Source organism: Phyllopteryx taeniolatus, chromosome 17 (assembly GCF_024500385.1).
Source record: "Phyllopteryx taeniolatus isolate TA_2022b chromosome 17, UOR_Ptae_1.2, whole genome shotgun sequence".
Taxonomy (NCBI): Eukaryota; Metazoa; Chordata; class Actinopteri; order Syngnathiformes; family Syngnathidae; genus Phyllopteryx; species Phyllopteryx taeniolatus.
The window spans coordinates 16814879-16842378 of record NC_084518.1 but is presented as its reverse complement, the minus strand read 5'-3'; the positions used below and the strand labels follow the sequence as shown (position 1 = coordinate 16842378).

At 44.4% G+C, this 27500-nt stretch overlaps 2 protein-coding genes and 10 non-coding genes across 27 annotated transcripts in view; 2 read left to right on the top strand and 10 right to left on the bottom strand.

The window, feature by feature from the left end:
- stard13a (StAR related lipid transfer domain containing 13a) overlaps nucleotides 1–7788 on the top strand; it is a 45684-nt gene extending 37896 nt beyond the window's left edge. For all 3 annotated transcript variants that reach the window (XM_061751644.1, XM_061751643.1, XM_061751646.1), the window contains exons 11-14: nucleotides 3350–3619; nucleotides 3922–4139; nucleotides 6514–6696; nucleotides 6772–7788. In XM_061751644.1, the coding sequence (XP_061607628.1) occupies nucleotides 3350–3619; nucleotides 3922–4139; nucleotides 6514–6696; nucleotides 6772–6877 (777 nt within the window). In that variant the 3' untranslated portion in view covers nucleotides 6878–7788. The remainder of the gene's footprint in view (nucleotides 1–3349; nucleotides 3620–3921; nucleotides 4140–6513; nucleotides 6697–6771) is intronic.
- trnaf-gaa (transfer RNA phenylalanine (anticodon GAA)) lies at nucleotides 56–128 on the bottom strand. The gene has a single exon. It is a non-coding gene; the product is annotated as a tRNA-Phe (tRNA).
- On the bottom strand, nucleotides 543–615 carry trnaf-gaa (transfer RNA phenylalanine (anticodon GAA)). Its single transcript has one exon. It is a non-coding gene; the product is annotated as a tRNA-Phe (tRNA).
- Nucleotides 730–802, bottom strand: trnaf-gaa (transfer RNA phenylalanine (anticodon GAA)). Its single transcript has one exon. It is a non-coding gene; the product is annotated as a tRNA-Phe (tRNA).
- On the bottom strand, nucleotides 917–989 carry trnaf-gaa (transfer RNA phenylalanine (anticodon GAA)). The gene has a single exon. It is a non-coding gene; the product is annotated as a tRNA-Phe (tRNA).
- trnaf-gaa (transfer RNA phenylalanine (anticodon GAA)) lies at nucleotides 1263–1335 on the bottom strand. The gene has a single exon. It is a non-coding gene; the product is annotated as a tRNA-Phe (tRNA).
- Nucleotides 1734–1806, bottom strand: trnaf-gaa (transfer RNA phenylalanine (anticodon GAA)). The gene has a single exon. It is a non-coding gene; the product is annotated as a tRNA-Phe (tRNA).
- Nucleotides 1919–1991, bottom strand: trnaf-gaa (transfer RNA phenylalanine (anticodon GAA)). The gene has a single exon. It is a non-coding gene; the product is annotated as a tRNA-Phe (tRNA).
- Nucleotides 2106–2178, bottom strand: trnaf-gaa (transfer RNA phenylalanine (anticodon GAA)). Its single transcript has one exon. It is a non-coding gene; the product is annotated as a tRNA-Phe (tRNA).
- On the bottom strand, nucleotides 2502–2574 carry trnaf-gaa (transfer RNA phenylalanine (anticodon GAA)). Its single transcript has one exon. It is a non-coding gene; the product is annotated as a tRNA-Phe (tRNA).
- On the bottom strand, nucleotides 2879–2951 carry trnaf-gaa (transfer RNA phenylalanine (anticodon GAA)). Its single transcript has one exon. It is a non-coding gene; the product is annotated as a tRNA-Phe (tRNA).
- A 4329-nt stretch (nucleotides 7789–12117) lies between the features above and the next one.
- nbeaa (neurobeachin a) overlaps nucleotides 12118–27500 on the top strand; it is a 71870-nt gene continuing 56487 nt past the window's right edge. For all 14 annotated transcript variants that reach the window (XM_061751952.1, XM_061751950.1, XM_061751954.1 and 11 more), the window contains exon 1: nucleotides 12118–12686. In XM_061751952.1, coding sequence (XP_061607936.1) covers nucleotides 12402–12686 — 285 coding nt within the window. In that variant the 5' untranslated portion in view covers nucleotides 12118–12401. The remainder of the gene's footprint in view (nucleotides 12687–27500) is intronic.

Genomic DNA, 27500 nt, shown 5'->3' with positions numbered 1-27500 from the left:
AGAACACAACCAGAGGTGCAATAACTCCTGCAAATTGAAATTCCTGTGTACTCCATGCCGAAACCCGGGATTGAACCAGGGACCTTTAGATCTTCAGTCTAACGCTCTCCCAACTGAGCTATTTCAGCTTGCTATGGTCTTTAAAAGTGCCTGTTTGCAACTCATTCAAAAGGCCTAGAAAGCTCAGAACACAACCAGAGGTGCAATAACTCCTGCAAAATGCAGTTCCTGTGTACTCCATGCCGAAACCCAGGATTGAACTAGGGACCTTTAGTCTAACGCTCTCTCAACTGAGCTATTTCGGCTTGCTATGGTCTTTAAAAGTGCCTTGTTGCAACTCATTTAAGGGCCTATGACGCAAACTAGCAGAACACGACCATAGGTGCAATATCAACTGCAAAATCCCATTCTTGTGTACTACATGCCAAAACCCAGGGATCTTTAGATCTTCAGTCTAACGCTATCCCAACTGAGCTATTTCGGGTTACGATTGTCTTGAAATGTGGCGAGTTGCAACTCATTCAAAATCAAATTCCTGTATATGCCAAAACCCGGGATTGAACCAGGGACCTTTAGATCTTCAGTCTAACGCTCTCCCAACTGAGCTATTTCGGCTTCCTATGGTCTTTAAAAGTGCCTGTTTGCAACTCATTCAAAAGGCCTAGGAAGCACTCAGAACACAACCAGAGGTGCAATAACTCCTGCAAAATGAAATTCCTGTGTACTCCATGCCGAAACCCGGGATTGAACGAGGGACCTTTAGATCTTCAGTCTAACGCTCTCCCAACTGAGCTATTTCGGCTTGCTTTGGTCTTTAAAAGTGCCTGTTTGCAACTCATTCAAAAGGCCTAGGAAGCACTCAGAACACAACCAGAGGTGCAATAACTCCTGCAAATTGAAATTCCTGTGTACTCCATGCTGAAACCCAGGATTGAACCAGGGACCTTTAGATCTTCAGTCTAACGCTCTCCCAACTGAGCTATTTCGGCTTGCTATGGTCTTTAAAAGTGCCTTTTTGTAACTCATTCAAAGGGTCGAGGAAGCACAAGCTCATAGAACAAATTCCTGTGTACTACATGCCGAAACCTGGGATTGAACCAGGGATCTTTAGATATTCAGTCTAACGCTCTCCCAACTGAGCTATTTTGGGTTACTCTGACCTTTAAAAGTGCCTGTTTGCAACTCATTCAAAAGGCCGAGAAAGCTCAGAACACAACCAGAGGTGCAATAACTCCTGCAAGATGAAGTTCCTGTGTACTCCATGCCGAAACCCGGGATTGAACCAGGGACCTTTAGATCTTCAGTCTAACGCTCTCCCAACTGAGCTATTTCGGCTTGCTATGGTCTTTAAAAGTGCCTTTTTGTAACTCATTCAAAGGGTCGAGGAAGCACAAGCTCATAGAACAAATTCCTGTGTACTACATGCCGAAACCTGGGATTGAACCAGGTATCTTTAGATATTCAGTCTAACACTCTCCCAACTGAGCTATTTTGGGTTACTCTGACCTTTACAAGTGCCTGGTTGCAACTCATTTAAGGGCCTATGACGCAAACTAGCAGAACACGACCATAGGTGCAATATCAACTGCAAAATCCCATTCTTGTGTACTACATGCCAAAACCCAGGGATCTTTAGATCTTCAGTCTCACGCTATCCCAACTGAGCTATTTCGGGTTACGATTGTCTTGAAATGTGGCTAGTTGCAACTCATTCAAAATCAAATTCCTGTATATGCCGAAACCCGGGATTGAACCAGGGACCTTCAGATCTTCAGTCTAACGCTCTCCCAACTGAGCTATTTCGGCTTGCTATGGTCTTTAAAAGTGCCTGTTTGCAACTCATTCAAAAGGCCGAGAAAGCTCAGAACACAACCAGAGGTGCAATAACTCCTGCAAAATGAAGTTCCTGTGTACTCCATGCCGAAACCCGGGATTGAACCAGGGACCTTTAGATCTTCAGTCTAACGCTCTCCCAACTGAGCTATTTCGGCTTGCTATGGTCTTTAAAAGTGCCTGTTTGCAACTCATTCAAAAGGCCTAGGAAGCACTCAGAAGACAACCAGAGGTGCAATAACTCCTGCAAATTGAAATTCCTGTGTACTCCATGCCGAAACCCGGGATTGAACCAGGGACCTTTAGATCTTCAGTCTAACGCTCTCCCAACTGAGCTATTTCGGCTTGCTATGGTCTTTAAAAGTGCCTGTTTGCAACTCATTCAAAAGGCCTTTAAAGCACTACACAACCAGAGGTGCAATAACTCCTGCAAAACGAAATTCCTGTGTACTCCATGCCGAAACCCGGGATCGAACCAGGGTCCTTTAGATCTTCAGTCTAACGCTCTCCGAACTGAGCTATTAAAAGTGCCTGGTTGCAACTCATTCAAAAGGCCTATAAAGCACAGAACACAACCAGAGGTGTGTTCATTTAAAGGCCTATGACGCAAAATTAAACACAACCATAGGTGCAATAACTACTGCAGAAGCACATTCTTGTGTACGACATGCCGAAACCCGGGATTGAACCAGGGACCTTTAGATCTTCCGTCTAACGCTCTCCCAACTGAGCTACTTCGGCTTGCTATGGGGTTTAAAAGTGCCTGGTTGCAACTCATGCAAGGGCCTATGACGCAAAATAGAACACGACCATAGGTGCAATTACTATTGCAAAATCCCATTCTTGTGTAATACATGGTGAAACCCGGGCTTGAACCAGGGACCTTTAGATGTTCAGTCTCACGCTCTCCCAACTGAGCTATTTCAGCTTGCTGTGGTCTTTAAAAGTGCCTGGTTGCAACTGATTTAAGAGACTATGACGCAAAATTATAGAACACGACCATCGGTGCAATAACTACTGCAAAATCACATTCCTGTGTACTACATGCCGAAACCCGGGATTGAACCAGGGACCTTTAGATCTTCAGTCTAACGCTCTCCCAACTGAGCTATTTCGGCTTGCTATGTTCTTTAAAAGTACCTGTTTGCAACTCATTCAAAAGGCCTAGAAAGCACTCCGAACACAACCAGAGGTGCAATAACTCCTGCAAAATCAAATTCCTGTGTCCTCCATGCCGAAACCCGGAATTGAACCAGGGACCTTTAGATCTTCAGTCTAAGGCTTACTGTGACCTTTACAAGTGCCTGGTTGCAACTCATTTAAGGGCTTATGACGCAGAATGATAGAACACGACCATCGGTGCAACTCATTCAAAAGGTCTATAAAGCAATCGATCACAGTCGAACAACCGATCGGTTACTGCCAGTCAATCACATTTCACATATAAACAATGGGATGGATGGTTAGACAACCAATTGACTCGTCGCCAGTCACTCACTTGATGGTCCTCCCACAGATCCCAGAGGAGATGGTGAGCCAGTCCCGTAACTCCTACATGGATGCCGAGCTTGCGGCGCCTCCGCTGGACGATCTGGGTAAGGCACGCCGGGAGGACATGGACGAGGACGAGGAGGAAGAGGACGAGGAATACGAGGAGATTGACGAAGGCTCCTACCACGCTCACGTCGAGAAACATATCCACGACCTTCTGAAGGAGACCAAAGACAAGAGCAAAGCGTGGATATTTCGTCCCGCAGGAGAGCACATGGAACTGGCCTACAAAAAGGTCTCTCTCTTCTAGAACACATGCTGACATACAAACACACTTTTAATGCTGAGACTCAGGCATTCACACTAATGTTATTGTGGAGCAGTCACACCATTCATAATGTTCTTATTTGAATAATTTGTTCATCATGTTTGGTCAATGCTGAGACCAACCATCATGTTAGTATGTAAATTCTTAAGAGTCGAGTCAAAAGAAAAGCATTCATTTTCAGGTCATTGTGTACATGCTGAGGGGGTTTTATCATGTCTGAATGCTGAAACACACTCGCGTGATCTCACTGGACGCGGTTGTGGCTTCAGGTGGGTGACGGCAACCCTCTTCGGCGGTGGCGCGTCAGCACGGAGGTGGCAGCCACGCCCACTGAGGTTCTGCATCGGTTACTGCGAGAGCGCCCCCTCTGGCAGCTGGAACTGCAGCAGGAGAAGGTCGTGGAAACGCTGGACAAGCAAATGGACGTGTACCAGTACGTCTGTCACAACATGGCACCGCTGCCCCGCACAGACTACGTGATACTCAGGTAAGCTCGGCACACTCAGAGACACACAATGGACTGGTCACCACACAGTCACAAGGCACTATATATAGGCAAACAATGCATTGGTCGCCAGTTAAAATAGAGGTACAATAACCACAGCCTATGTGTTTTGTGCCGAAACCCTGCAGTGTAACGCTCTCCCAACTGAGCTATTTCTGCCCATTGACATGTAAATTGACTAGGCACCAGTCATAAAATACAGGTAGAATAACTGCAAAAAGTTATACTCCTGTATTACACTTATATAGTGCTTTTTCAAGGAGTTCAAAGCGCTTTACAATTGCACATTGTTCATTCACTCCACTGTCACACCCGAGTGGTGGGAAGCCACAGCTCTCCTGAAGTCTGACAGAAGTGTGGCTGCCATTCTGCGCCTACAGCCCCTCTGACCAACACTCAACATCCAACCGCGTTCATTTTCAGCCAATGGGGGTTATATGTTTTGCCTACAAAAACAACATGCCACAAAACACCCCACATAGGGTTTTGTGCTGAAACCCAGAATCGAACCAGTGCCTTCCAGATCTTCAGTTGAACTCTATCCCAAATGAGCTATTTCAGATTGCTCATGGGAGAGTTGAATAAAAGTAATAAAAGTCATAAAATAGAGGTTCAATAATGCAATAAAACCTACCCTTTGTGCTAAAACTAGGGACCTTTAGTTCGTCAGACTCACATCTGAACTATCGCAGGCTGTCATGCTGTGCGGGTGTGGCCAATAGACTTGTCGCTAGTTGTGGCAGTCAACTGTTAGTCTGTACTCTGATTAACTGATGATGAGTCCTTTGTTTGTCTATATACAGTCGGTACGGAAAGTATTCAGACCCCCTTAAATTTTTCACTCTTTTTTATATTGCAGACATATTCTAAAATCATTTAAGTTCATTTTTGTCCTCATTAATGTACACACAGCACCTTATATTGACAGATAAAAACCTGAATTGTTGAAATTTTGCAGATTTATTAAAAAAGAAAAACTGAAATATCACACAGCCGTAAGTATTCAGACCGTTTGCTCAGTATTTAGTAGAAGCACTCTTTTGAGCTAATACAGCCATGAGTCTTATTCGGAATGCCATTCCTTGCAGATCCTCTCTAGTTCTGTCAGGTTGGATGGTGAATGTTGGTGGGCAGCCATTTTCAGGTCGTTCCAGAGATGCTCAATTGGGTTTATGTCAGGGCTCTATCTGGCCCATTCAAAAACAGTCACGGAGTTGTTCCGAAGCCACTCCTTCGGTATTTTAGCTGCGTTCTCAGGGTCATTGTCTTTTTTGAAGGCGAACCTTCGGCCCAGTCTGAGGTTCTGAGCACTCTACAGAAGGTTTTTGTCCAGGATATCCCTGTACTTGGCCGCATTCGTAGTTTCTTCGATTGCAACCAATCTCCCTGCCCCTGCAGCTGGAAAACACACCCACAGCATGATGCTGCCACCACCATGCTTCACTGTTGGGACTGTGTTGGACAGGTGATGAGCAGTGCCTGGTTTTCTCCACACATGATACTCAGAATTAAGGCCAACAATTTCTATCTTGGTCTCATCAGACCATTTCTCACCATCTTGGAGTCCTTCAGGTGTTTTTCTAGCAAGCTCCATGTGGGCTTTCATGCGTCTTGCACTGAGAAGAGACTTCCGTCGGGCCACTCTGCCATAAAGCCCCGACTAGGTGGTTGGTTGCAGTGATGGTTGACTTTCTAGAACTTTCTCCCATCTCCCGACTGCATCTCTGGAGCTCAATCACAGTGATCTTTGGGTTCTTCTTTACATCTCTCACCAAGGCTCTTCTCCCCCAATTGCTCAGTTTGGCCAGACGGCCAGCTCTAGGAAGGGTTCTGATTGTCCCAAACATCTTCCATTTCAGGATTATGGAGGCCGCTGTGCTCTTACGAACCTCAAGTGTAGCAGAATTGTTTTTGTAACCATGGCCAGATCTGTGCCTTGCCACAATTATGTCTCTGAGCTCTTCAGGCAGTTCCTTTGACCTCATGATTCTCATTTGCTCTGACATGCACTGTGAGCTGTAAGGTCTTATATAGGTAGGGGTGTGGCTTTCCTAATCAAGTCCAATCAGTATAATCAAACACAGCTGGACTCCAATGAAGGTGTAGAACCATTTTGGATGATTAGGAGAAATGGACAGCATCCGCGTTAAATATATGAGTGTCATGGCAAAGGGTTCTGAATACTTATGGCTGCGTGATGTTTCAGTTTTTCTTTTTTACAAAATGGCTGCAATATAACAAAGAGTGAAAAATCTAAGGGCGTGTGAAAACTTTCCGTACCCACTGTATGTCTTGTGACGGATTGGCGAGCAGTCCGTTTTTTTCACACGGTCTTCACGTTGACGCTCCCCGGCAGGTCTTGGCGTTCAGACCCAGTTAAAGGCTGGTGCGCGTTGGTGTGCGTGTCGGTGGATCACGACGGCGGCCCGCGCACGGCGGCGGCGGTGCGGGGCGTCGTCCTGGAGTCCAACTACCTGCTGGAACCCTGCGGCATGCCGACCAGAACCAGACTGACACACGTCTCCAGAGTGGACCTCAGGTACGAGAAACGGCCCCTTTCCGCAACCTTCATATTTGTTCAGATTTTGTTAACATTTTCTCTTGCGGGTCGCAGGGGGCGCGCTCCGGAATGGTACAACAAGGCATACGGGTACCTGTGCACCAACGAAGTGCAGAGGATCCGAGCCTCGTTCCTTAGCACAGTAGAACCCGGACAGTAGGACCTCGACGCTGGGCCCTGGTACCAGATCACGTCCACATACTGTAGTGCTGAGAAAAGCGCACTTTTGGCAGACTGATTGTTTTTAGGCTTCTCACACTCAACTCATGCTGGGTGATGCCATCGTGATGATCACAATGACCCACCAGCGGAACTTTCGAGACTTGTCTCGACCAGAAAAGTTAGAGGAGAAGTGAAGAAGAAGAAGGAGAAGAAGGAGGTTCCACATTTCATTGCTGTTATGTCTGAGACATTTGATCATTGCACTGCTTCTGGGAAGCATGGTGTGTGGGTGCGCGCGTGTGTGTGAGTGAATGAGAGAGAGAGAGAGAGAGAAAGAAAGAGTATGTATGTGTGAGTGTGTGTGCGTGTGAGAGAGAGGTAGTTTGTGTTTTTAGAGTGTGTGTGTGAGAGTGCGAAAGTGGGTGAGACTTTTTGAGAGAGCGCGAATGTGAGAGTGTGAGAGCGAGAGAGAGATGGTGTGAATGTGTTGTGAGAGTGTATATGTGAGTTTGTGTGTACAGGTGTGTCTACATGTGAGAGCAAGAGAGAAAGCTAAAAAGTTTGTGTAGGGGTTTATGAGTGTGAGAGTGTGTGAGAGAATATGTGCATGTGACCAGAGAGAGCATGTGTGTGTGTGTGAATGTGATAGTGTGTGTTTGAGAGAGTGCGCGTGTAAGTGTGTGTGAGATAATTTGTTACTGAGAGTGTCTGTGTTTTGTTAATAGCTTTTCAGGGTGTCGCGATCATATTGATACGCCAACAATAGGAAGCAATAAGAAACAAACACTTTAGTGTCTTTCGTGCTGCAGGAGGAGCCAGCGTCGCCATGGTGATGCTATGATACATTAAAAGGTGCCATATACAACACAGAATTGTTGTTTTTTAAATAAAGTGATGCAAAAAATGAAAGCTCATGTTAGTTATTCTGCACAGTGGAATGACTGTATTTGTGGCATGCCAGTAAATTAGCTGTTGCGCGAAAAAGGATTTAGATTTAATGGGGGAAAATATTAACTATTATCTATTAACTACTAATAATAACTATTATTATTACATATTAACTACTATATATATATATATATATATATATATATATACAAATATATACACACACACATACACGCATGCACACACGGCACGGTGGGTGACTGGTTAGAGCGTCTGCCTCACAGTTCTGAGGACTGGGGTTCAATCCCGGCCCCACCTGTGTGGAGTTTGCATGTTCTCCCCGTGCCTGCATGGATTTTCTCCGGGCACTCCGGTTTCCTTCCCCATCCCAAAAACAAGCGTGGTAGGTTGATTGAAGACTCTAAATTGCCCTTAGGTGTGAATGTGAGTGCGAATGGTTGTTTGTTTATGTGTGCCCTGTGATTGGCTGGCAACCAGGTCAGGGTGTACCCCGCCTCCTGCCCGAAGATAGCTGGGATAGGCTCCAGCACTCCCGCAACCCTAGTGAGGATACGTGGCTCAGCAGATGGATGGATGGATGGATATATATATAATATATACACACTTTTCCATGTCAGCCTATCTCCTGCATCCTCCTCTCGAACACCAACTGGCCTCATGTCTTCCCTCACGACATCCATCAACCTTCTCTTTGGTCTTCCTCTAGCTCTCTTGCCTGGCAGCTCCATCCTCATCATCCTTCTACCAATATGCTCACTATTTCTCCTCTGGACGTGTCCAAACCATCGAAGTCTGCTCTGTCTAACTTTGTCTCCAAAACATCGAACCTCGGCTGTCCCTCTGATGAGCTCATTTCTAATTTTATCCAACCTGGTCACTCCGAGAGCGAACCTCAACATCTTCATTTCCGCCACCTCCAGCTCTGCTTCCTGTTTTCTCTTCAGTGCCACTGTCTCTAATCCGTACATCATGGCTGGCCTCACCACTGTTTTATAAACTTTGCCCTTCATCCTAGCAGAGACTCTTCTGTCACATAACACACCTGACACCTTCCTCCACCCGTTCCAACCTGCTTGGACCCGTTTCTTCACTTCCTGACCACACTCACCATTGTTCTGGACGGTTGACCCCAAGTATTAAAAGTCCTCCACCCTTGCTATCTATTCTCCATGCACATATATTCAGTTTTACTTCGGCAAATCTTCATTCCTCCGTTTTCCAGTGCACGCCTCCATCTTTCTAACTGTTCCTCCACCTGCTCCCTGCTTTCACTGCAGATCACGATGTCATCTGCAAACATCATGGTCCACGGGGATTGCAGTCCAACCTCATCTGTCAGCCTATCCATCAGCACTGCAAACAGGAAGGGGCTCAGGGCTGATCCCTGATGGAGTCCCACCTCCACCTTAAATTCGTCTGTCACACCTACAGCACACCTCACCGCTGTTCTGCTGTTCTCCTACATGTCCTGTATTATTCTAACATACTTCTCTGCCACTCCAGACGTCCGCATGCAGTACCACAGTTCCTCTCTGGGTACTCTGTCATAGATCTAGATCTACAAAGTCAAAATGTAGCTCCTTTTGACCTTCTATGTACTTTCCATCAACATCCTCAAGGCAAATAATGGATCTGTGGTACTCTTTCTAGGCATGAAACCATACTGTTGCTCGCAAATACTCACTTCTGTCCTGAGTCTGAAAATCTGATAGGATGAAGTGTGAAGATGTTTCATGGACGTTTACATTGCCGACTAAACTGAATCAGATTTGGATTAATTTTGGTCTGACAAAATTCTAGACAGCAATTTGCGCACTCTTAACTAAAACATGACATCCTTCACTGCAAAGTCATAATACGGTAGCTGTGAACGAAGTAGTTCTATTAGTGTCCACTGAGGGGCGCTGTTGACCTGCTGATACCAGTCAGTGCGAATCCATTGAAGAGCTTCAGCATCCATCACCCAGTCTGTCGTCCAGCAATTGATTTGGGTATTCATCGATCAACCCAACAATCCATTAGTCCATTTATGCAACAATATCCTTCAATCCAACTCCATCCATTAATTTGTGTATCAATACATCAACTTATCCAACCATTTTCCTATCCGACTCTCCTTCCATCCAACATTCTATCCACCAACAACACATTCAGCCATCGATTTGTGTATCGCTACATTCATCCATTTATCAACCAATCCATCCATGCATCCGTCAGGTTCCTGTTGTTTTTTTTCTGTCACAACCGATCACACGTCAACATCCAGTCAAGTGCATGCTTGTCTACTTGTGTTACTACTTCCTTGCAGTGCTTGTCTACTCTGGCACCACAGCCACCACTACAAACAAACACTGCAAGCCCTGAGAGGAGCGACCTTTTCATGGGTGGATGCAAGAAGAAGAACAAGAAGGAAGAAAAAAAAAGACTTGTAGCCAATCAGCAGTCAGAGCCGGGACAGAGACGCCCTGCAGGAGGAACCTTTTGTTACCCAAGACAAAGCTTTACAAGCCTTTGTGTCATAGCAAAGAGGAGTGTGACATACACACACACAAGGCCAGAGAATGTCATTGTGATGTCTCCCCTTGTCATCAGACTGCGTCTCAAGCAAGCGAGTGGCGGAACATTAGTGGTCGCTGCGTGGAATGAAAATCCATTCAGACACACACTTATCCCTCACTTGTAAATGGATGTGGCTGCCAGCAGATGTGGCCCGCTGGAGGAAGAAATGCAAAGTGAATCAAGTGCACAATAAAGGCATCAAGTAGTACTAGTATTATTGCAGGTCCACTTTCTTGTAAGGCACTTTGCGACCTTCGTTAGTGCCCAAAAATAGAGATTTTTTAATTTTAAAATAAATATATATATTTTCGTGATTTGTATTGTGTGTGTGTGTGTGTGCGTGAATATAGACCCAGAGCCGTTGGAAATATCGTTATCGATCAACCGGTAAATCGAGAGCTTCACCTTTTGCCTCAACTCCTGACAGAGTCCACATCACTGCAGACGCTGCACCAACCTGCCTGTCGATTTCGTGCTCCTTCCCTCGCTCATGAGCAAGACCCCAAGACGAACGGGGGGGTCGGGGGCAGAACTCACCCCCCTGACCTGGAGAGGGCACTCCGCTCTTCCGACTGAGTATTGAGTTTTTGGTTGTTTTTTTGGGGGAAGCTCGCTATCTGGTCCCTCACTAAGGAACTGTTTGCCATTTTGTAAAGCTTGCAGCCAACTGAACTCCTGGGATCACTGGGACACACCAACCCCACCACCACGATAAGGTGAAAGGGGTGTCTTTTATTTCATATTTTATTTATTTGATGTATTTAATTTGATTGTTGATTATCTAACTCACTTGTGTTTTTGTTCCATTAATGTATCATATTGAAATTGTGTTTAGTTTTTATTCAAATATTTGTTTTTAATTATTGTTATTGTATTTATTTCATAAATTCACTGTAACCGGCTTTAATTAATTGGATTTAATTTAATACATTTATTGAATTCATAGGTTCCAAGGTGCGGCACAGTAGACGACTGGTTAGAGTGTCTGCCTCACAGTTCTGGGGACCTGGGTTCAATCCCCGGCCCCACCTTTGAGGAGTTTGCATGTTCTCCCCCGTTCCTCCATGGGTTTTCTCCGGGCACTCTGGTTTCCTCCCACATCCCAAAAACATGCATGGTAGGTTAATTGAAGACTCTAAATTACCCGTAGGTGTGAATGTGAGTGCAAATGGTTGTTTGTTTATGTGTGCTCTGCGATTGGTTGGCAACCAGTTCAGGGTGTACCCGGCCTCCTGCCCGAAGATAGCTGGTATTGGCTCCAGCACGCCCGCGACCTTTGTGAGGATAAGCAGCACAGAAAATGGATGGATGGATGGCGATTGCAACTAAACAGTTGAATGCATTTACTGTATGTTATTGTATCATATTATATTGAATTGCGTTTATTTAACAGCTTTTGTTATTTAGTTTATGAATTTATTTTTTTTATTTAATGGATTCACTGTTTTTTGATTGGTTGTATTTCATTTTATTTTATTGATTGTGTCTATTTAAATAATTTGCTTAATTTTATTTAGGTTTCTTTCATGTATATTGCAAAATAAATGTAAATGTATTTTAGTCCACTCATTTATTGGATTCATTTAGTAGAAAAAAAATATATTGTGTATTGTACACAATAGTAATTGGATTTTTATTTGATTTCATTTTGTTGTACGTATGCGATGGCATCATTGGCACTGGCGCAGCTACGTGCGCGTGCACGCGCACTTCGGGACGGTGGACGCGCCCCCACCAGCATTGAGTCGAGTGCGCATGCGCGGTCAACGGCTGCCCACCGCAGCCAGGGGGCGTCAACATGGCGCTGTTGGACGCTCGCGTCGACGTCGACTTCACTGACTGACTGACAGAGAGCGAGAGAGAGCCCTCACCCTCCCCAACCGTATGAAGCCGAGCACGGTGCGAGGACGCCCGCGTCGCTTGTGAACGTTCGCCCGCTTTCAGTGTGGTACGGTGGATGTGTTTGTCTCCGCCGCCGCCGAGCCTCAGCTTGTAGGGCAGGTAGGTGCGAGACACCCGTTCCCGTCCTCTCCTCCGAAGAGAGGGCTGGGAAAATGTCGAGCGAGAAGCCGCTTTCGGCACCACCGGGCTCGGCTTGCTCGCTGGCGGCCGCCGACTGCTCCTCACCATCACCACCACCACTACCCGGACCGCCGCCGCTGCCTCTTCCGGGGGACAGGATGCCGTCGTCAGCCGCCGGCTCCGTGGTGCTGCCGGCCGGCGTCATCAACCCCGCCGTCCCCATCAGGAATATCCAGATGAAATTCGCCGTGCTGGTGGGCCTCATCCAGGTCGGCGAGGTGAGCAACCGGGACATCGTGGAGACTGTTCTCAACCTGGTGAGTGGACCACCCCCCCCCCACCTCCCTTCTCCATCACACACATTGACTCCTCCATGTTTTATTTGACGCCACATGCTTCTTCTTTGAAGGGATGATGTCATTTGTTCGTTCATCTGTGCAGGGACTCAAACGCTTAAATATGAATTTTAATGGCTGAAGTGAGCTTGTGCGTCCCCTCCCTCCCTTTCCTCGTCCTCATCCTCATCAGCATCAGGAGCGGCCATTGTTGACTTAATGGCGCCGATAAAAGAAAAAGCCCCCCCTCTTTTTTGGTGCCTGGTGCAGGTGGTGCCAAATGGCACCAAGGTGGACAAAGGCCCACTTAGCATGATGCTATCCATCGTTATGCGTCCATTGTGAATGATAGGAAGAGGGTCATAAGGGGGGGAATTAGGGGGGGGGCACAAGCCCTCTCATTAATGCAAAAGTGAGGGGAAGGGGGACATTTTGACACATGTACCCCTATTTTGTTTGTGTGTTGTTTTAACGCGAGTCCTCATCCTCACACATTTTAATCCCGTTTTTTGGGTTACGAAACAGGCAGTGGATGCTAAACCATGCTACGCTACTACCCTCCCTCCACACATGCATCATGCATGCATGTGAGCGGCCATGTTGTTTTTATCTCAAGAGATGACCTCAGAGCAGTGGTGCTTCTTGGTTATTTTTTTCATAGCCCCCCCCCCCTTTCACCACTGTGGCCTATTTAAGTGAAGGACAGCCAGCAAACAGCTGGACTGTACCATTCTGCAAGCCCTCTCCCTCCCCGCCCCGATTCTCTCTTCCCAGGTGGACCGACAACCGCCCTCCCCACCCCTACAAAAAAAACGCAGCACAGGCTAATCTAAAGCCCCGGTCGGCCGGGCTGCGCCGTGCATTTAAAAGCAGGTGGAAAGGCGGGGGAGGAAGGGGACGACAGGGAGAAAGGGGGGTGTCTGAGGGAGGTGGGGGAGGATGAGGAGGTGGAAGGATGCTGCAGTGTGCCAGGGAATCATGCAGAGGAAGTGCAGGGACGAGGTCAGAGCTGCTGCTTATGGATAGATGTGATACAAGTGCTTTAAAATGGCTGCTTAAAAAGGCACACTAATGCTAAGTCGCTCACTATGTCCCACGTGATTGAAAAGTGACTTTTTATGATTGGTTGTGTACAAATAGTAGGGTTGGCTAGTTGCAAGCGACTACGCGGAAAAAGCTAAGTAGAGCCGCAGCGTTGTTGGATGCACAGGGTCGTGGTATTAGCTTAAAAAACACACTTTTACATGTAAGCAGTCACTAGCTTAGTCGTCACTGTGACAGTACTCCAAAGCTGGGAAATTCGCTCTTTTGTTTCGTGTCCAGTACCTTTCACACGGTCCAGCAACATAGCAGAAGAAGCTAGCTCTGAAGGGCAGCGTGCAATGTGAAAAACCTGTATGAAGATCAGTGATCTGCCATAAAAAGGATGTGCAAATTGGCAAAGTTCATAGCTAATGCTGTAAAAATAAACAGTTCACCTTCATTCCTTCAATTCCTTGTAGGTACCTTTCAAACAGTGCAGCGACACTAGCAAAAAAAAAGCTTTGATGAGGAGTGTGAAAGGGGGAAAAAAAGCCTGCATGAATCTTACTGTACCAATGTTCATAACAATAGCTTTGAAATTTGCTTTTTGCCTTCTTATCCCATTCCTTGTCAGTACCGTTCGCACATTCCAGCTATACGGAGAAAAAGGCAGGTTGGATGGGCAGCGTGAATGGGGAAAAATAGTTACAAACATTATGTACAAAAATGCCACCGTTCCGCCTCTGAAGCTTGGAATTTCCCAGGTTGCTTTCATCCCCCCTCATTTCTTGTCAGTACCTTTCACACACTCGAGAGACAAAGGAGGAGAAAGCTTTGGTTGTGAGAAGGGGGGGGGGGGGGGGGGGGGGGGGGCAGTATGAATATTACCGACTCGCCCAAAAATAGTCGCGAGTTATATAAAGTTTATAACCAAAGGCAGACTATTTGTGGTTCGACTTCATCTGAACTTTTCACACGGTGTAGCCAACACAGAACAAAAGCAGTTAGACAGACAGCTAAGATTGGCAGCATGAAAGGGGACCAACCCATATGAACGTTATAGACATGCAGACACACAAAAAAAAGTCCTAAGTGATGTAGTTAAAAAACGTCCCCACCCAATTTCTGGTCATTACTGTGCACACAGTCCAGCCACACAGGGAAGACAGCTTTGTTGGGTAGCGTGAAAGGGGAAAACCCCGTATGAACATAACCTATGTGCCGATGTCCAAAAGGAACTGCTAAGTAACATCAAGTTCATAACTTAACATAAATTATTGGATTGCCTTTGCACCCCTGTTCCTTGTCTGTACCTTTCACACATCCAGCAAAACGGGAAAAGCCGTCTTTGACGGTCAGCATGAAAGGGGAAATACCCTTACACAATGTCGAAAGCTGTGCCTACCCCCCTTTTTTTGTCCGTATCTTTCGCATAGTCCAGCGACACAGGGAAAAGACAGCGTTGATGGGTAGTGTGAAAGGGTAAAAAAACGTAGACGGATGTTACCACCTTGCTGATGTAGAAAAAGATGGGCAGAGTGACAACGGTCATAACTAAAGCCACAAAATTTTCATGTCGCCTTTGCACCCCCGTTCCTTGTCTGTACCATTCACACATCCAGCAAAATGGGAAAAGACATCATTGATGGGTAGTGTGAAAGGGATGCAAAGTGACTAGAGCTCATAACTTAAGATGGGAAATTGCTGGAAAACACCATCCATTCCTTAGCTGTATGTTTCACACAGTCCAGCGACACGGGCCGAAAAAACTTTTATTATAAACAGCGTGAAAGGGGAAGAAGCTATATGAACCTTAAGTATAACCGCCTATGTTGAAAAAGCAATGGTCCCGAAATGCGTGCTACTTTCCCGGAAAGAAAACCTGGAGTTGTGCATCCAGTTGCATGTCAGTCTATGAGGGAATTTTCCTTTTCAATTAAAGCAGCTGAAGACAAATGAGAAGGGAAAAACCTCGGCGGATCCCCGAAAAATCCGTTATCCCCGCGACCGCACTCCCAGCGCCGTGCACCACCGAGGACCGTATTGATTCCGTCACACCGGCCTAACTGATGGCCGGTCCGGTCGGATCGCATCCAATACGCTCCCTGTCCAATGTGCCGCCAAGCAGGAACAAAGAAAACCAGTTGTTTTTTTCCCTGCCCAAGACACACACAAGCACACGTGCGCGCGCGCACACACACACACACACACACACATATGCGCACTCGGCTATTATTGACAGCATCCCAGTAGTCATGGCAACACTGCTCTTAGAACGCTCGATAGCAGACGCCGGACCACCTGCTGCTGTCCTGCGCTTTCACACTTAAGCTCCCCTCATTCTTATCATAGACTCCACAGTCTCCACTTTGCTGCAGCACTGCATCGTTTTACCTCCGCCAAGCGGGCAGTCGAGCAGATTTAATGCTCGTGCTAATGTTGGTTTACGCCCCTTGCTGTGCCTTATCTCTGGATTCCTGCTTTTCGATACTCCACAGTCTCAAATTTGCTGCAGGAAGCCATTTTCTTGGTACCCTCAAGTACAGGGGGGCTTTTGTTACTGTCACAAAGCAGGAAGTCGAGCCAGTACCTATTGTTCAAGCGGATTTGTCATTACTGAAATACATTTCATAGTCTCCACTATGCTGTGGCGGGCCATTTTTTTGCTGCTGTTCATCTCCTATTGGATAAAATGAAAATAGTGAGTGACATTTGTTTCCTCAGACAAGCAGGAAATCAAGCAGTTCTGTCATTGCTTAAATCAGCCCACATGCTAATGTACCCCATTGCTGTGTCTTAACTCTATGTGCAGCGCTATTGTACTCCATAGTCTCCACTTGGCTGCAGCATTCCATTGAACTGCGAGGGGCATTTGATATCACAGCCAAGCAGGAGGTCAAGCCGGGAGCAACGGTCCATCAGATTTCTCATCAGCAAAACGACAAAAATAAGCTTGCCAAAATTTGTTTACCTTGTTTTTGTGCTCACAAAGCCATGCTATTATACTCCGCAGTGTCTACTTTGCTGCAGTGGTCCATTTTCTGGCTGCACGCAGTCTCCTCTTGTATACAATAAGAAAATAAGACCACATGCTAACGTTAACTTAGCTTGTTGCTGTGACTTAGCACCGGATGGGGCACTATAGTACTCCACATTCTCAACTTAGCTGCAGCGCTCCGTCGAGCCGAGAGGGGCATTTGTTACCTTCGCCAAGCAGGAAGTTGAGCAGATTTATGGTCACTAAATGACTAAAATCAGTGCACATGGTAACATTGTCTTACTTTGTTGCTGTACCTTATATCTGGACGTCGCTCTATTATACTCCGCAGTCTCCACTTTGCTGCAGGAGGGGTGTGTGTTAACGAACAGGAAGTTGAGCTGGTATCTATTGTTTAAGCAGATTTGTCTTTGCCGAAAGAGTCCTAGTCTACATTGTGCTGTGGTGGCCCATTTTCTTGCTGTTCTTTATCTCCTCTTGGATAAAATGACATGATTAGGTTAGCTTTTTTCTTAGGTTGGTGGTGTGCTATGATTTAATACACCACAATCTCCCCCTTCTCTGCAGAGCTCCATTTTCTTTCTGCCCTCAGTCTTCTGTTGGATAAAATGAAGAAAGAAATCCCATATGCTAACCTCAGTTTACTCTGTTCATGTCCCTTAGCTCTGGATTCCATGCTGTTATACTCCACAGTCTCCACTTGGCTGCAGCGCTGAGATTTATTGCTGCCTTCGAGGAGATGGGTGTTTGTTACGAAGTCGAACCTGTATCTATTATTCAAGCAGATTGTCATTGCCAAAATAAGCTCCATAGTCTCCACTTTGCTGCAGCACTCTGTTGTCTCACTGACCTTATTCTCTCCCTTGAATAAAATGACAACTATAAGACCACACTTCGATGGCACAGTTTCCACTTTTCGGCAGTGCTGTTTTCTTGCTGCCCTCAGTCTCCTCTGGGATAAAATTATTCAGTTCTATACTAGTCATTTCTCTTTTTGCCGTTTGAGTCTGGAGGGAAGCGTCCCTTCCCCCTGCCATACAATCCAAAAAGGTACGGTCCTGTCCTCTTGCGTCATGGTCCGTGCAGCACGTGTTATGATTTGTGTTGCCCTCTCCACACGTGAAGTTTTATTAAACATCAAACAGCAACAGTGTATATTTTTAGACATCAAAAAATAATCTGCTTCTTCTTCTTTGTGATTTAGTTGCACATCTTTTTTCCTCCTGCATTGCACCTGCAGGAGGCCTCCTCCTCTTCCGAGTCTCATTATCCTCGTACACTGTCTCGCCAAGACGAGGTTGCACACACACACACACACACACACACACACACGCTCACAAAACAACATTGATAGATGAACACCTTAGATCCAAGATCATGTCGTTATGTTGCCAAAATTTCTCAGGGATGAGAATTAGTTTGGATTTGGTACATTACAGGTGTACAGACATTAAATATGATGTAAATACAGGGGCGCCTTGAGATACGAGTGACAGGATTTATGAGTTTTTGGAGATAACGAGCCATATACGGCTGATTATTTGCTTTGACTTGTGAGTGTAAACGTGACATACGAGTGCTGTATGGTGGCAGGTAACTCAACTCACTTCACAACAAGCTACAGTTTGGTAGATTAATAAATAGTCTTCAAAAAGGAGGCTTCAAGATGGTCATTGCTGCGCTCAGCTGAAGGTTACTGTCAAACTTTAAACAATGGCTACCTGAACACAAATCGTGCAGCAACACATGTAGACAGAGAACAACAATACTCACAGGCATATATATTTTTTTTATCTTCTGCGAAGAACGACTAGTATTACTGCCGTACTGTGAAGCCGAGAGAGGAGCTGAGTCTGAATGAGCAGCACAAATGTGCATTGCAGGAGGAAGTGTAACAAAAACTGTTTCATTCTTCTTAATTATATTCAATTATGTCATTACTGTATGGTTTTATGAAGTATTATATTATAGAATGCTATTTTTCCCTCATTAAAAACCAAAACATTTTTGGGGGAGATTGGAACAGGCTAATGGCATTTCCATTCATTACAATGTGGAAAGATGGTTTAAGATATTAGTGTTTTTAGTTACGAGGATTGTCAAGGAATGACTTAAACTCGTATCTCAAAGCACGGCTGTATGCTACATTAGAGGTGCATAGACATTAAATATATCGAGGCCAAATAACTATACAGTATACCCAGCGCTAATCCCTAAAATAACAGCTACGCGAAGCTTGTTGTTAGATCCCTCAGCGCCATTGTTTCCACACTATTGTATGCAACGTGTGTAAGAGGGGTTGCCTCTACAGTGTGTGTCCTCAGATCGTGTCTGTTTGTGTATATGTGTGCGGTGACACTCCTGCCGTGCAATGAAAATAAGTGTGTGTGGATGTGTATGCCTCACAATGGATCAATGAGAGTACAAGGTGATGCTTTACTGTCCTCCTGCAACTTCTTCTGCACTGCACATTGTCTCTTGTAACACGCGCACGCACACACACATGCACTCTCACATGCAAAATTACACAGAGAAAACACGCACCGCTTTCCTCTTGCAGCCCACATCATTGCCTGGCAGGGCTGATTTTAAATTCATGCTGGCCTAGTTCGCCTTTCTCCCTTGGCTCCTCTCTCTCTCTCTCTCTCTCTCACTCACACACATACACACGCACGCACGCACGCACGCACACACACACACGCATCTGCTTTTCCTTGAAGTATATCCTAAGTGTCGTCATTCATCATACTGCTGTGGAGTGATGATGCTAACAAAGTAGTGCGTTTGTGTGTGCGTGTGTTTGTGTGTGTGATGTCACTGACAATTAATTGTGTTTTCAAGTAACACACGCGCACACATATTGGCGGATATGTTGGAGGTGTGAACCATGCAATAGCAGCAGGACTGACTGTATGTTCTGTCCAGGAAATAGACTCCTCCCAGTGATTGCGGCTATTAACTCCCTCACATCCTACACAAAAACACATGCGCATGCACACACGCGGAAACACACGGCCGTGATGGAGTGCTGTGTAAGGTTAAACAAGGACAAAGCTGCTGTGGTATTTGGTGCACTTCATGTGTTTGTCAATGCACTAATCGATAAATTAGGGTTAAAAAGACCCACCTACAATACACATTCTTTGCGAAGAACGACTAATATTACTGTGGCTTACGGAGCAATTGTGACCATTTCCTTCTTGTATATCCATATGCCTGTATGACACTGCCCCCAGGTGGCCAAGGCGTGCACACCAGAGGGAGCAGCTCAATATCCATTAAATTGAAGCAAAAACGTGGCAACATTTTTTTTGATTTTCTTTACATTCTGTTTAATTACGTCATAACTGTATGCTTTTTTTTTAAAAGAACAATATTATAGAGTGCTATTTTTCATATTAAAAACAATTATTTGGGGGGGGAGGCCGGAACACATAAATGGCATTTCCATTCATTTCAACAAGGAAAGATAATTTGAGATATGAGTGTTTCGAGTAATGAGCGTGGGCAAGGAACAAATTGCTCGTATCTCAAGGCACCACTGTATATTAGCTTTAAAGTTAGTGTTCCGTACTCCTGTGTCACTGCCACTGTTGTGGTACCAGCAAGCAGATGTGCATGCAGCTCCTCGTAGCTCCTCTGCAGCACACAATGAATATATTCTTAAACCTGTCAACCGCGTCATGTCAACCCTTTGTCAGCAGAATCAGACAAATGTCTCCGGTAGTTGGAGCTGCTCTAGTACGACAACAGAGACATAAAGACATTGAGAAAAAACAGATAGTAATCTGGTAATGTCGGTACAATTTATTTATTTTTGTTAATTGTGCAAGAAGATGCAGAGTCCTCTAGAAATTAGAGCAGAAATGACTAATAGAACAATAGTCCGGTGCAATGACCATTGTGCAAAGTACTTCAAGGAATGTACGCAGTTTAAAGTGACTAGTAGTGCGATAATCTGGGACAGTGTCAATTGTGCAAATGTTGCAGATACTCCTCAGTCAGTGTGCAAGTGGTGCAGATGCTACTGTGGCATGAGTGGCCCCTGTTGGTCAACAAAAGATATGCAAATAGTGAATTATTGATGTGAATCACGTGTCAATTGCTTTGCGAAGAAATATTCATTACGAGGAGCTGAATTACAAACATGTTCGATGTTCTTTTATGAAACGCACAGTTGAGACAGCACTTAAACAAAACACAGTAACAATTCTAAGTGTTTATCTTTGCATGTTTCATGTTGTGAACTGGAGCAAACAATGCTAAAATGTAACATAGAAGGCCCAGTTTGTCCTTGGGGAACAAACGTTTTTATCACCTTCATTGATAGAGTTAGTATGCTGGTAGGTGGCGGCAGTTCTGCCGGGGTGCTAGCCGCTAATCACCTTTCGCCACACTTCCGCCACATGAACAACAAGGATGGATGGAGTTTTTTTTTGTTTTTTTTCTCCACAGCAGCGGTGACTCATCGTGTCAGCCCCTTCCCGCCTCCTCGCACACCCTGGAGTGTACAAAATGAAGCTAATGTTTACGTCCCCCGTGAGTGGTAGCACACGGTGATTCACTGGGAGACCAGTTGTCGCAGCCCACTTGTGTAGAGGACATCAAGAGAAGCAAATGTATTGTATGTCATTTTTTAAAAACTCAAATCGCAAGACAGTATATATTAAATACAGTGGAATGTCTTTTAATATAGTGTATTCCAACATCTGGTTTCAACTGTATATAAGGACATTATTGGATGTTAGATACTTTAGTATTTTTTCGAATGCGCAATCTTTTTTATTTATTTATTTTTTTAAATGTTTGAACCACCAGTTGGAATCGCTGGTCTAACATGTTCATTGTGTTGTTATTTAAAGATAAGGTAGCTTTACATATATATTTTTTGTCCATCAAAATGTCATGCCTTTTATGATTTATTGTTCTGAGTTGCCGCCTCGTCTCTTTTGATTTGATTTGAACGTTCTGGAGCAGCGTTTCAATTGCGTCTTTGATCTACTTTTTTTTTTTTTTTTTTTTTTTTGGTTCGACGGCTCTTGAGTTCAGGCGAGTACGCAGCTTTGATAATAAATGGGTTTTTTTGTTTTGTTTTTGTAATGTGATGAAATGTTTTGACAATCACAGCAAAACAAAATATCCAGATTGTATTTTTCGTCTTTTCTCGATTCATCATTGATACTCTGGCGGCAAGGTGACCGAATGGTTAGCACAGCTGCCTCACAGTTCTGGGGACCGGGGTTCAAATCCCGGCCCCGCCTGTGTGGAGTTTGCATGTTCTCCCTGTGCCAGCGTGGGTTTTCTCCGGGCACTCCGGTTTCCTCCCACATCCTAAAAATGTGCGTAGTAGGTTGATTGAAGACTCAAATTGCCCCTAGGTGTGAATGTGAGTGCGACCGGTCGTTTGTTTCTATGTGCCCTGCGATTGGTTGGCGACCGGTTCAGTGTGTACCTCGCCTCTCGCCCGCAGATAGCTGGGATAGGCTCCAGCAGCCCGTGACCCTAATGAGGATAAGCGATAAAGATAATAGATGGATGGATAGAATAGAGCTTTATTGTCACTGTCACAGGGACAATGAAAATCCCCTAGGCATCTCCCAATTTGCAGCATTGAGGTAAATAAAGAAGTACACATAAACACACGATCATAAAACGACACTTACTTACAAATTACTGGAAAATTGTAGTATTGTGATATCATGCTATAATGATAGTCTGATAGTGTCTTATGATATTGTGAATTTCTTTTAATATCGTGCTATCGTGAAGTTAGGCTCTCGTGATACCATCCTGTCATGTTATTCATGTCATGTCATGTAATTGTGATATTGTGCTATCCAGATATTCTGATATCGTGATATCATATTATCATGAGATTCTAATATCGTTTTTTTCGTGATATCACGCTATTGTTATATTTTGATATTGTGGTATGGTGCTATCGTGATAGCATGCTATTATCATAATATTGTGATATCATGCTATCGTGATACGATGATGTCGTTTAATGGGCTACTGTGATATCGTATTGTCCTGCTGTCGTGATATTTTCTGATTGTATGAAAATGCTATGGTGATACTGTGGTATACTATCATGACTTTGTGATATCATGCTATTGTAAAATAGTATTAATCGTGATATTGTGATCTGATTCTATCGTTACATTTAACTGTCCATAGCATAACATGCAACGTAATACACGTGAATAATTAGACTGACGTTCCTGGGATGTTCATGTCATGATGAATGATGGCGGCAACTTGTTTCCTGGAACCAGTCGTGAAAAAAAACAACAACCTTGTCTAAATGAGCCTCATGCTGCTTCACCAAGTTCTCGGCTAAAGTACTAGCGTCTGGCATGTCCTGAGGACGTGTTAATGAGGCAACGCGGCATAACCTGAAAGTGCTGATGTGAGAATAATTTGCGAGGATGCAGTGTTCAAACGGCAGCTCACGTGCGCGGCGCTGTTCAAAGGCAAACGTCCGGGCTGCATGGGCGAAGCGACGGGCCTGCGACACTGCATCACCTCAGCTTGTATAAATAGTACCAAGGCCCTGATGTCTCTTGTTTATACAGCGTGTGTCCAACAATTCTACAGTGACATTGCTTAAATCATCCATTCGTGGAACCTTTAGAATTCTTCTGCCTAAACGGGCTGACGAAAGAAGTGGAGTTTTGTGTGGAATGATTTTGAATGAGGACGAGGCCTTTTGGACTTTTTTCTCTACTAAGCTGGAACGAGCAGGGGCGCAATTAATTTAGGCCCGACTCGTTTGCTGACTAAACGGGCTCATGTTGCAAATGTTATTTGGTAAAGAATAAAAGTTGGGTGTCGGACGATTTTGGATGATCAGGCCATTTGTTTTTGTTTTCTCTCCAGTCGACCGACCCCAATGACCAGAGGGGGCAGTTAATTCAGGCCCAACTCGTTTGCTGCCTAAATGGGCTTCTGTAACTAATATATCCTTTTGTAAGGAATAAAATAGTCCTGTGTGGCAAGATTTTGAATGGCGATTAGCCATTGTGGACTTTTGTCCAGTAGGTCGGAGGGTAGTTTTCGCCTAGTTTTCTGGCTTAAACTGGCTGCTGTATCAAATATGTAATGCAGCCAACAATAAGAGTCCAAAGTTTTGTGTGGGAAGATTTTGAGTTCCAAGCAGGCCTTGTGGACATTAGACATTTTCCTCGGGAACAGCAACCAGCAGAGGGGAAAATTAGTTCGCTACCGGAACAGGCTGCTGTAGCAAACATACAATTTGGCAATGATTGTGTGGAAAGATTATGAATGATGACCAGGCAGGGTTATTTCTTTTCTCTAGTAGGCAGCAACTATAACAGAGAGGGGTGATGAATTGTGGCCCAACTAGTTTACTACCAAAATGGGCTGCTGTGCCTCATGATGTTGGATTACTGCGCCCGCTGATCCTCGGTCAGCGTTTGGCCAATGGAACACTGCTCGCTATTGTTTCAACACACACGCACATAAAAGTCCTATCGCGCAAAGGCACATAAAGGGCCGATCAGCGGGCAAAACAAACAGATTAGCGATGGTGAACTGGCAGCAGCCTGCTCTGAATTATGTCTGCGGGGCTTTTCGGACAACCTTTCAACTCGTTGTCGGCTTTTACGCAAAATTCTCAACGTGCAGGCCAGGATGCATCCGAGGACGAGTGGAGGCGATGCGCGTAGGCTCATTAAGGCTCTTTTTGCTGAGCAGAGGCTTTTGAAAAGAAGAGAGTCCCCTATAAAGACCACACGTTGTTGTTAGTTGTTTAAGCTCCTTTTCACTCACGGTTTGTCGCATCTGTTTTGCTGCCATTTATTCACCTGGCTTTCACACAGAACCCAGCAAACGGAACCTTCGCTTGGCTGTGTGCGCGTTTGCACATAGACTTCAACACGCTTTTCCGACTCAATCCCTTTCGCACAGAACAGCGACACTTTCGCACAGCCACAGTCTTTCACTGCTACCGTTCGGTACGCCCTTAAAGCCTGTGCTTTTTCAGTTTTGCAATTCACTTTGCATTGACGCTCTGTATGTTTGCGTGCCTGCCCAAGCAGATGAAAAGCAACAACAGTTACCAAAAGCCACTTTTCATATAATCCAGGCCTTACGCACATACACAATTATGATAATTGAATTATGATCTGTGGTCTTCCCGCTTTCCTGCTTCTTACTCTGGAATATTTCTTTTTAATTTAAACTCCCTCACTATCGTCTAATTTCCTCGGGAAGGAGCCGCCTCCACTGACAAACTCTCAAAGTGTGAATGGGGAAAAATGGAAATTTATTCATGAGAAAAAGTTTTTTTGTCGCTTGGAGCAAACATACGCTTCCCAATTCCGTTCTATCAATACAGTAAATGCAATTTTATTTTATTTTTTGCCTCGGAGGGCATACACTGAAGTGACTCTTGCATGTGGCTAAATAACCTCTTTCTGACAGATAAAAAAAAAAAAAGCAGCATAAAAGCGGCTCAACTTAGTCCAGCTAATTCTACCTTCAAGACTGCTGGGACGTCAGAACCCTGTTATTTTCCGGAATTCGTGAGTAGACTTAGAATCCAAATAGTTACCTTTGACACAAAACAGCAATGCATGGGGGTGGGGGATTGAGTAAATCGATAAAAACCGATTGGTTTGCGTTTGCCCAAATGTCTGTCCTGCTGTCAATCAAAGTCTGCGTAGAACTTTCCAGGACTGGAGGTCAGCACGAGGGCTGGGAAAAATGTTGATTGTTTGTCTCTTGACGGCATGTGACGAGGCTTAGCATTTCTAAGCCGCTTGGGCCAATCAGGCAGTGGCCAGACATTTTAAACCACACTTTAACGTGTGTGTGTGAGATTGTGTGTGAAAGAGAAGGCGTGTGTGACACTGAGACTGTGAGAATGTGTTTGTTTTAGTGTAAGTACGTGAATGTGCGCGTATGAGTGTGTGTGTGTGTGTGCCTGTGCCTGTGAGTATGTGAATTTAGTCAATTAAACGTGTGTGAATGATTTCCCATGATGCATCGGTGGGTCCACAGAGGCTCACTGTGGGTTAACGATATGTTAAATTACATTTTTTTTCTTATTTTTTTTTCTTATTAGAGCTGTTTATGAGCTTTGTCTTTCGCTTGGCTTGCAATTTATATCCCTTTTAGATTATTATGGGCTCACAAGTGTTTTTTTTTTCTTCACACCTTTAAGAGAATAAATGAAAGTGTGTAAAGGCATAATTTGACATTTAGTGCTGAACTGTGATTTGTTGATGTTTTGTGTTGTAACGTTCTACATTTTTTATCAAAAAGGCCAAAACAAGATGTAGCATAGTTTAAAACATGAGCAAATTAGCCAAGTACGCTGTTTTTGTTAAATTAGACTAAAGTCTGTAGGTTTTTGTTAAAATACCTTAGTTTTTTGTTTTTTTTAAATTAGCCTAAAACATAGCTTTTTTGTTAGTATGTCGTGTGATAAAACCTGACTAAATGATCCAAATTAGCCCAGGTAAGATAGTTTTGCTAAATTAGCCTAAATGTTTTACAATGTAGTCTGTTAACCAATAAGATAGGATCCACCAACATAAGCTAGTATTTCAAAATTAGTATTCAAAATTATTTCATAGTTTTTTTTTTTTTTTTTTTTTTGTCAAAGTAGCCTAAAAACATAGCTTTTTGTAAAGTTGGTTGATAAAACACGACTAAATTAGCCCAATTGGCCTAGGTAAAGCAGTTTTGGTATATCAGCCTAAATACTTTTGCCTAAATTTCGTGTTTATTTTTTGGTAAATCAGCCAAAAATAATGAAGCTTTTGAAATAAAGCTGACCTGCTCACAAATAGTTACAATCTATTGGGTTGCCCTTCTCTAACCTGGTTTATTTAAAGTCAGAGGAAGCCTTAAGGCTGCACATTTTTTATTTTTTTTTGCTTTAGTTTTTTTGTTTTTTAATCAAATGAAAGCGCGTTTGCTAAATTGACGCTAGCAGCTCCTCGGTTGCGTGGCTTCACGCGAGCTGATCGAAAGCGACAGCCCCCTTCTACGGCTGTGGGGGTGGGTTGGTGGGTTGTGTCATGTTTATGCATACCATATGCCATATGCAAAAATGGCAGCAAATAGCTCATTTGTTATTGGGCTCATACATAAAAGCATTGATTCATGTTTTAATGACACAATCTGCAGGTTTCTACTCTCTTGCTGCAATTAAGCACACTCTGACTCACTTGTATTCGACGTCCAAAAATACGACGCGATTCTTCATGCAAGTGGTGCCTTCGGGTGCTTCTGAGCAGGGTCTGTTGTGTTGTGTGAGCAAATCCTCTTGCCAGCATATGGAGGATAAACTTCCCAGCGGACCTTTGGCCCAATATATTTGCTCAAATGATTGGACTAGGACATGTGAGAACAAACGTGGTTTTTATTCAAGTTTACATACACTCATCACACACCGGCCATCGACAAATGGTTAGTGGTTCACGTTTGTAAATTTCCGTTCAAAGGGAAAAAAAGGACAGAAGAAAACCGGCTTCTAAAAAGACTGAACCAATTCATCTAAATGTACATTTTTCCTTCTTAGATCTTCACTGGCCTTTACTATTGTTCTGAGCTGAGCAATAGTCAACTTTTTTTTATGAACCATACCACATAAAAAAGTATTGATATATACAAGAGAATGCAATTTCTGTAGAAATTGCATGTGAATGCTTAAATTAGATTCCTATATGTAAAACGTCTGCATTAATTTGGGAACGTCGTCAAGAAAAATGTGGAATACTGAAAAATGTGGGGATTTTTGT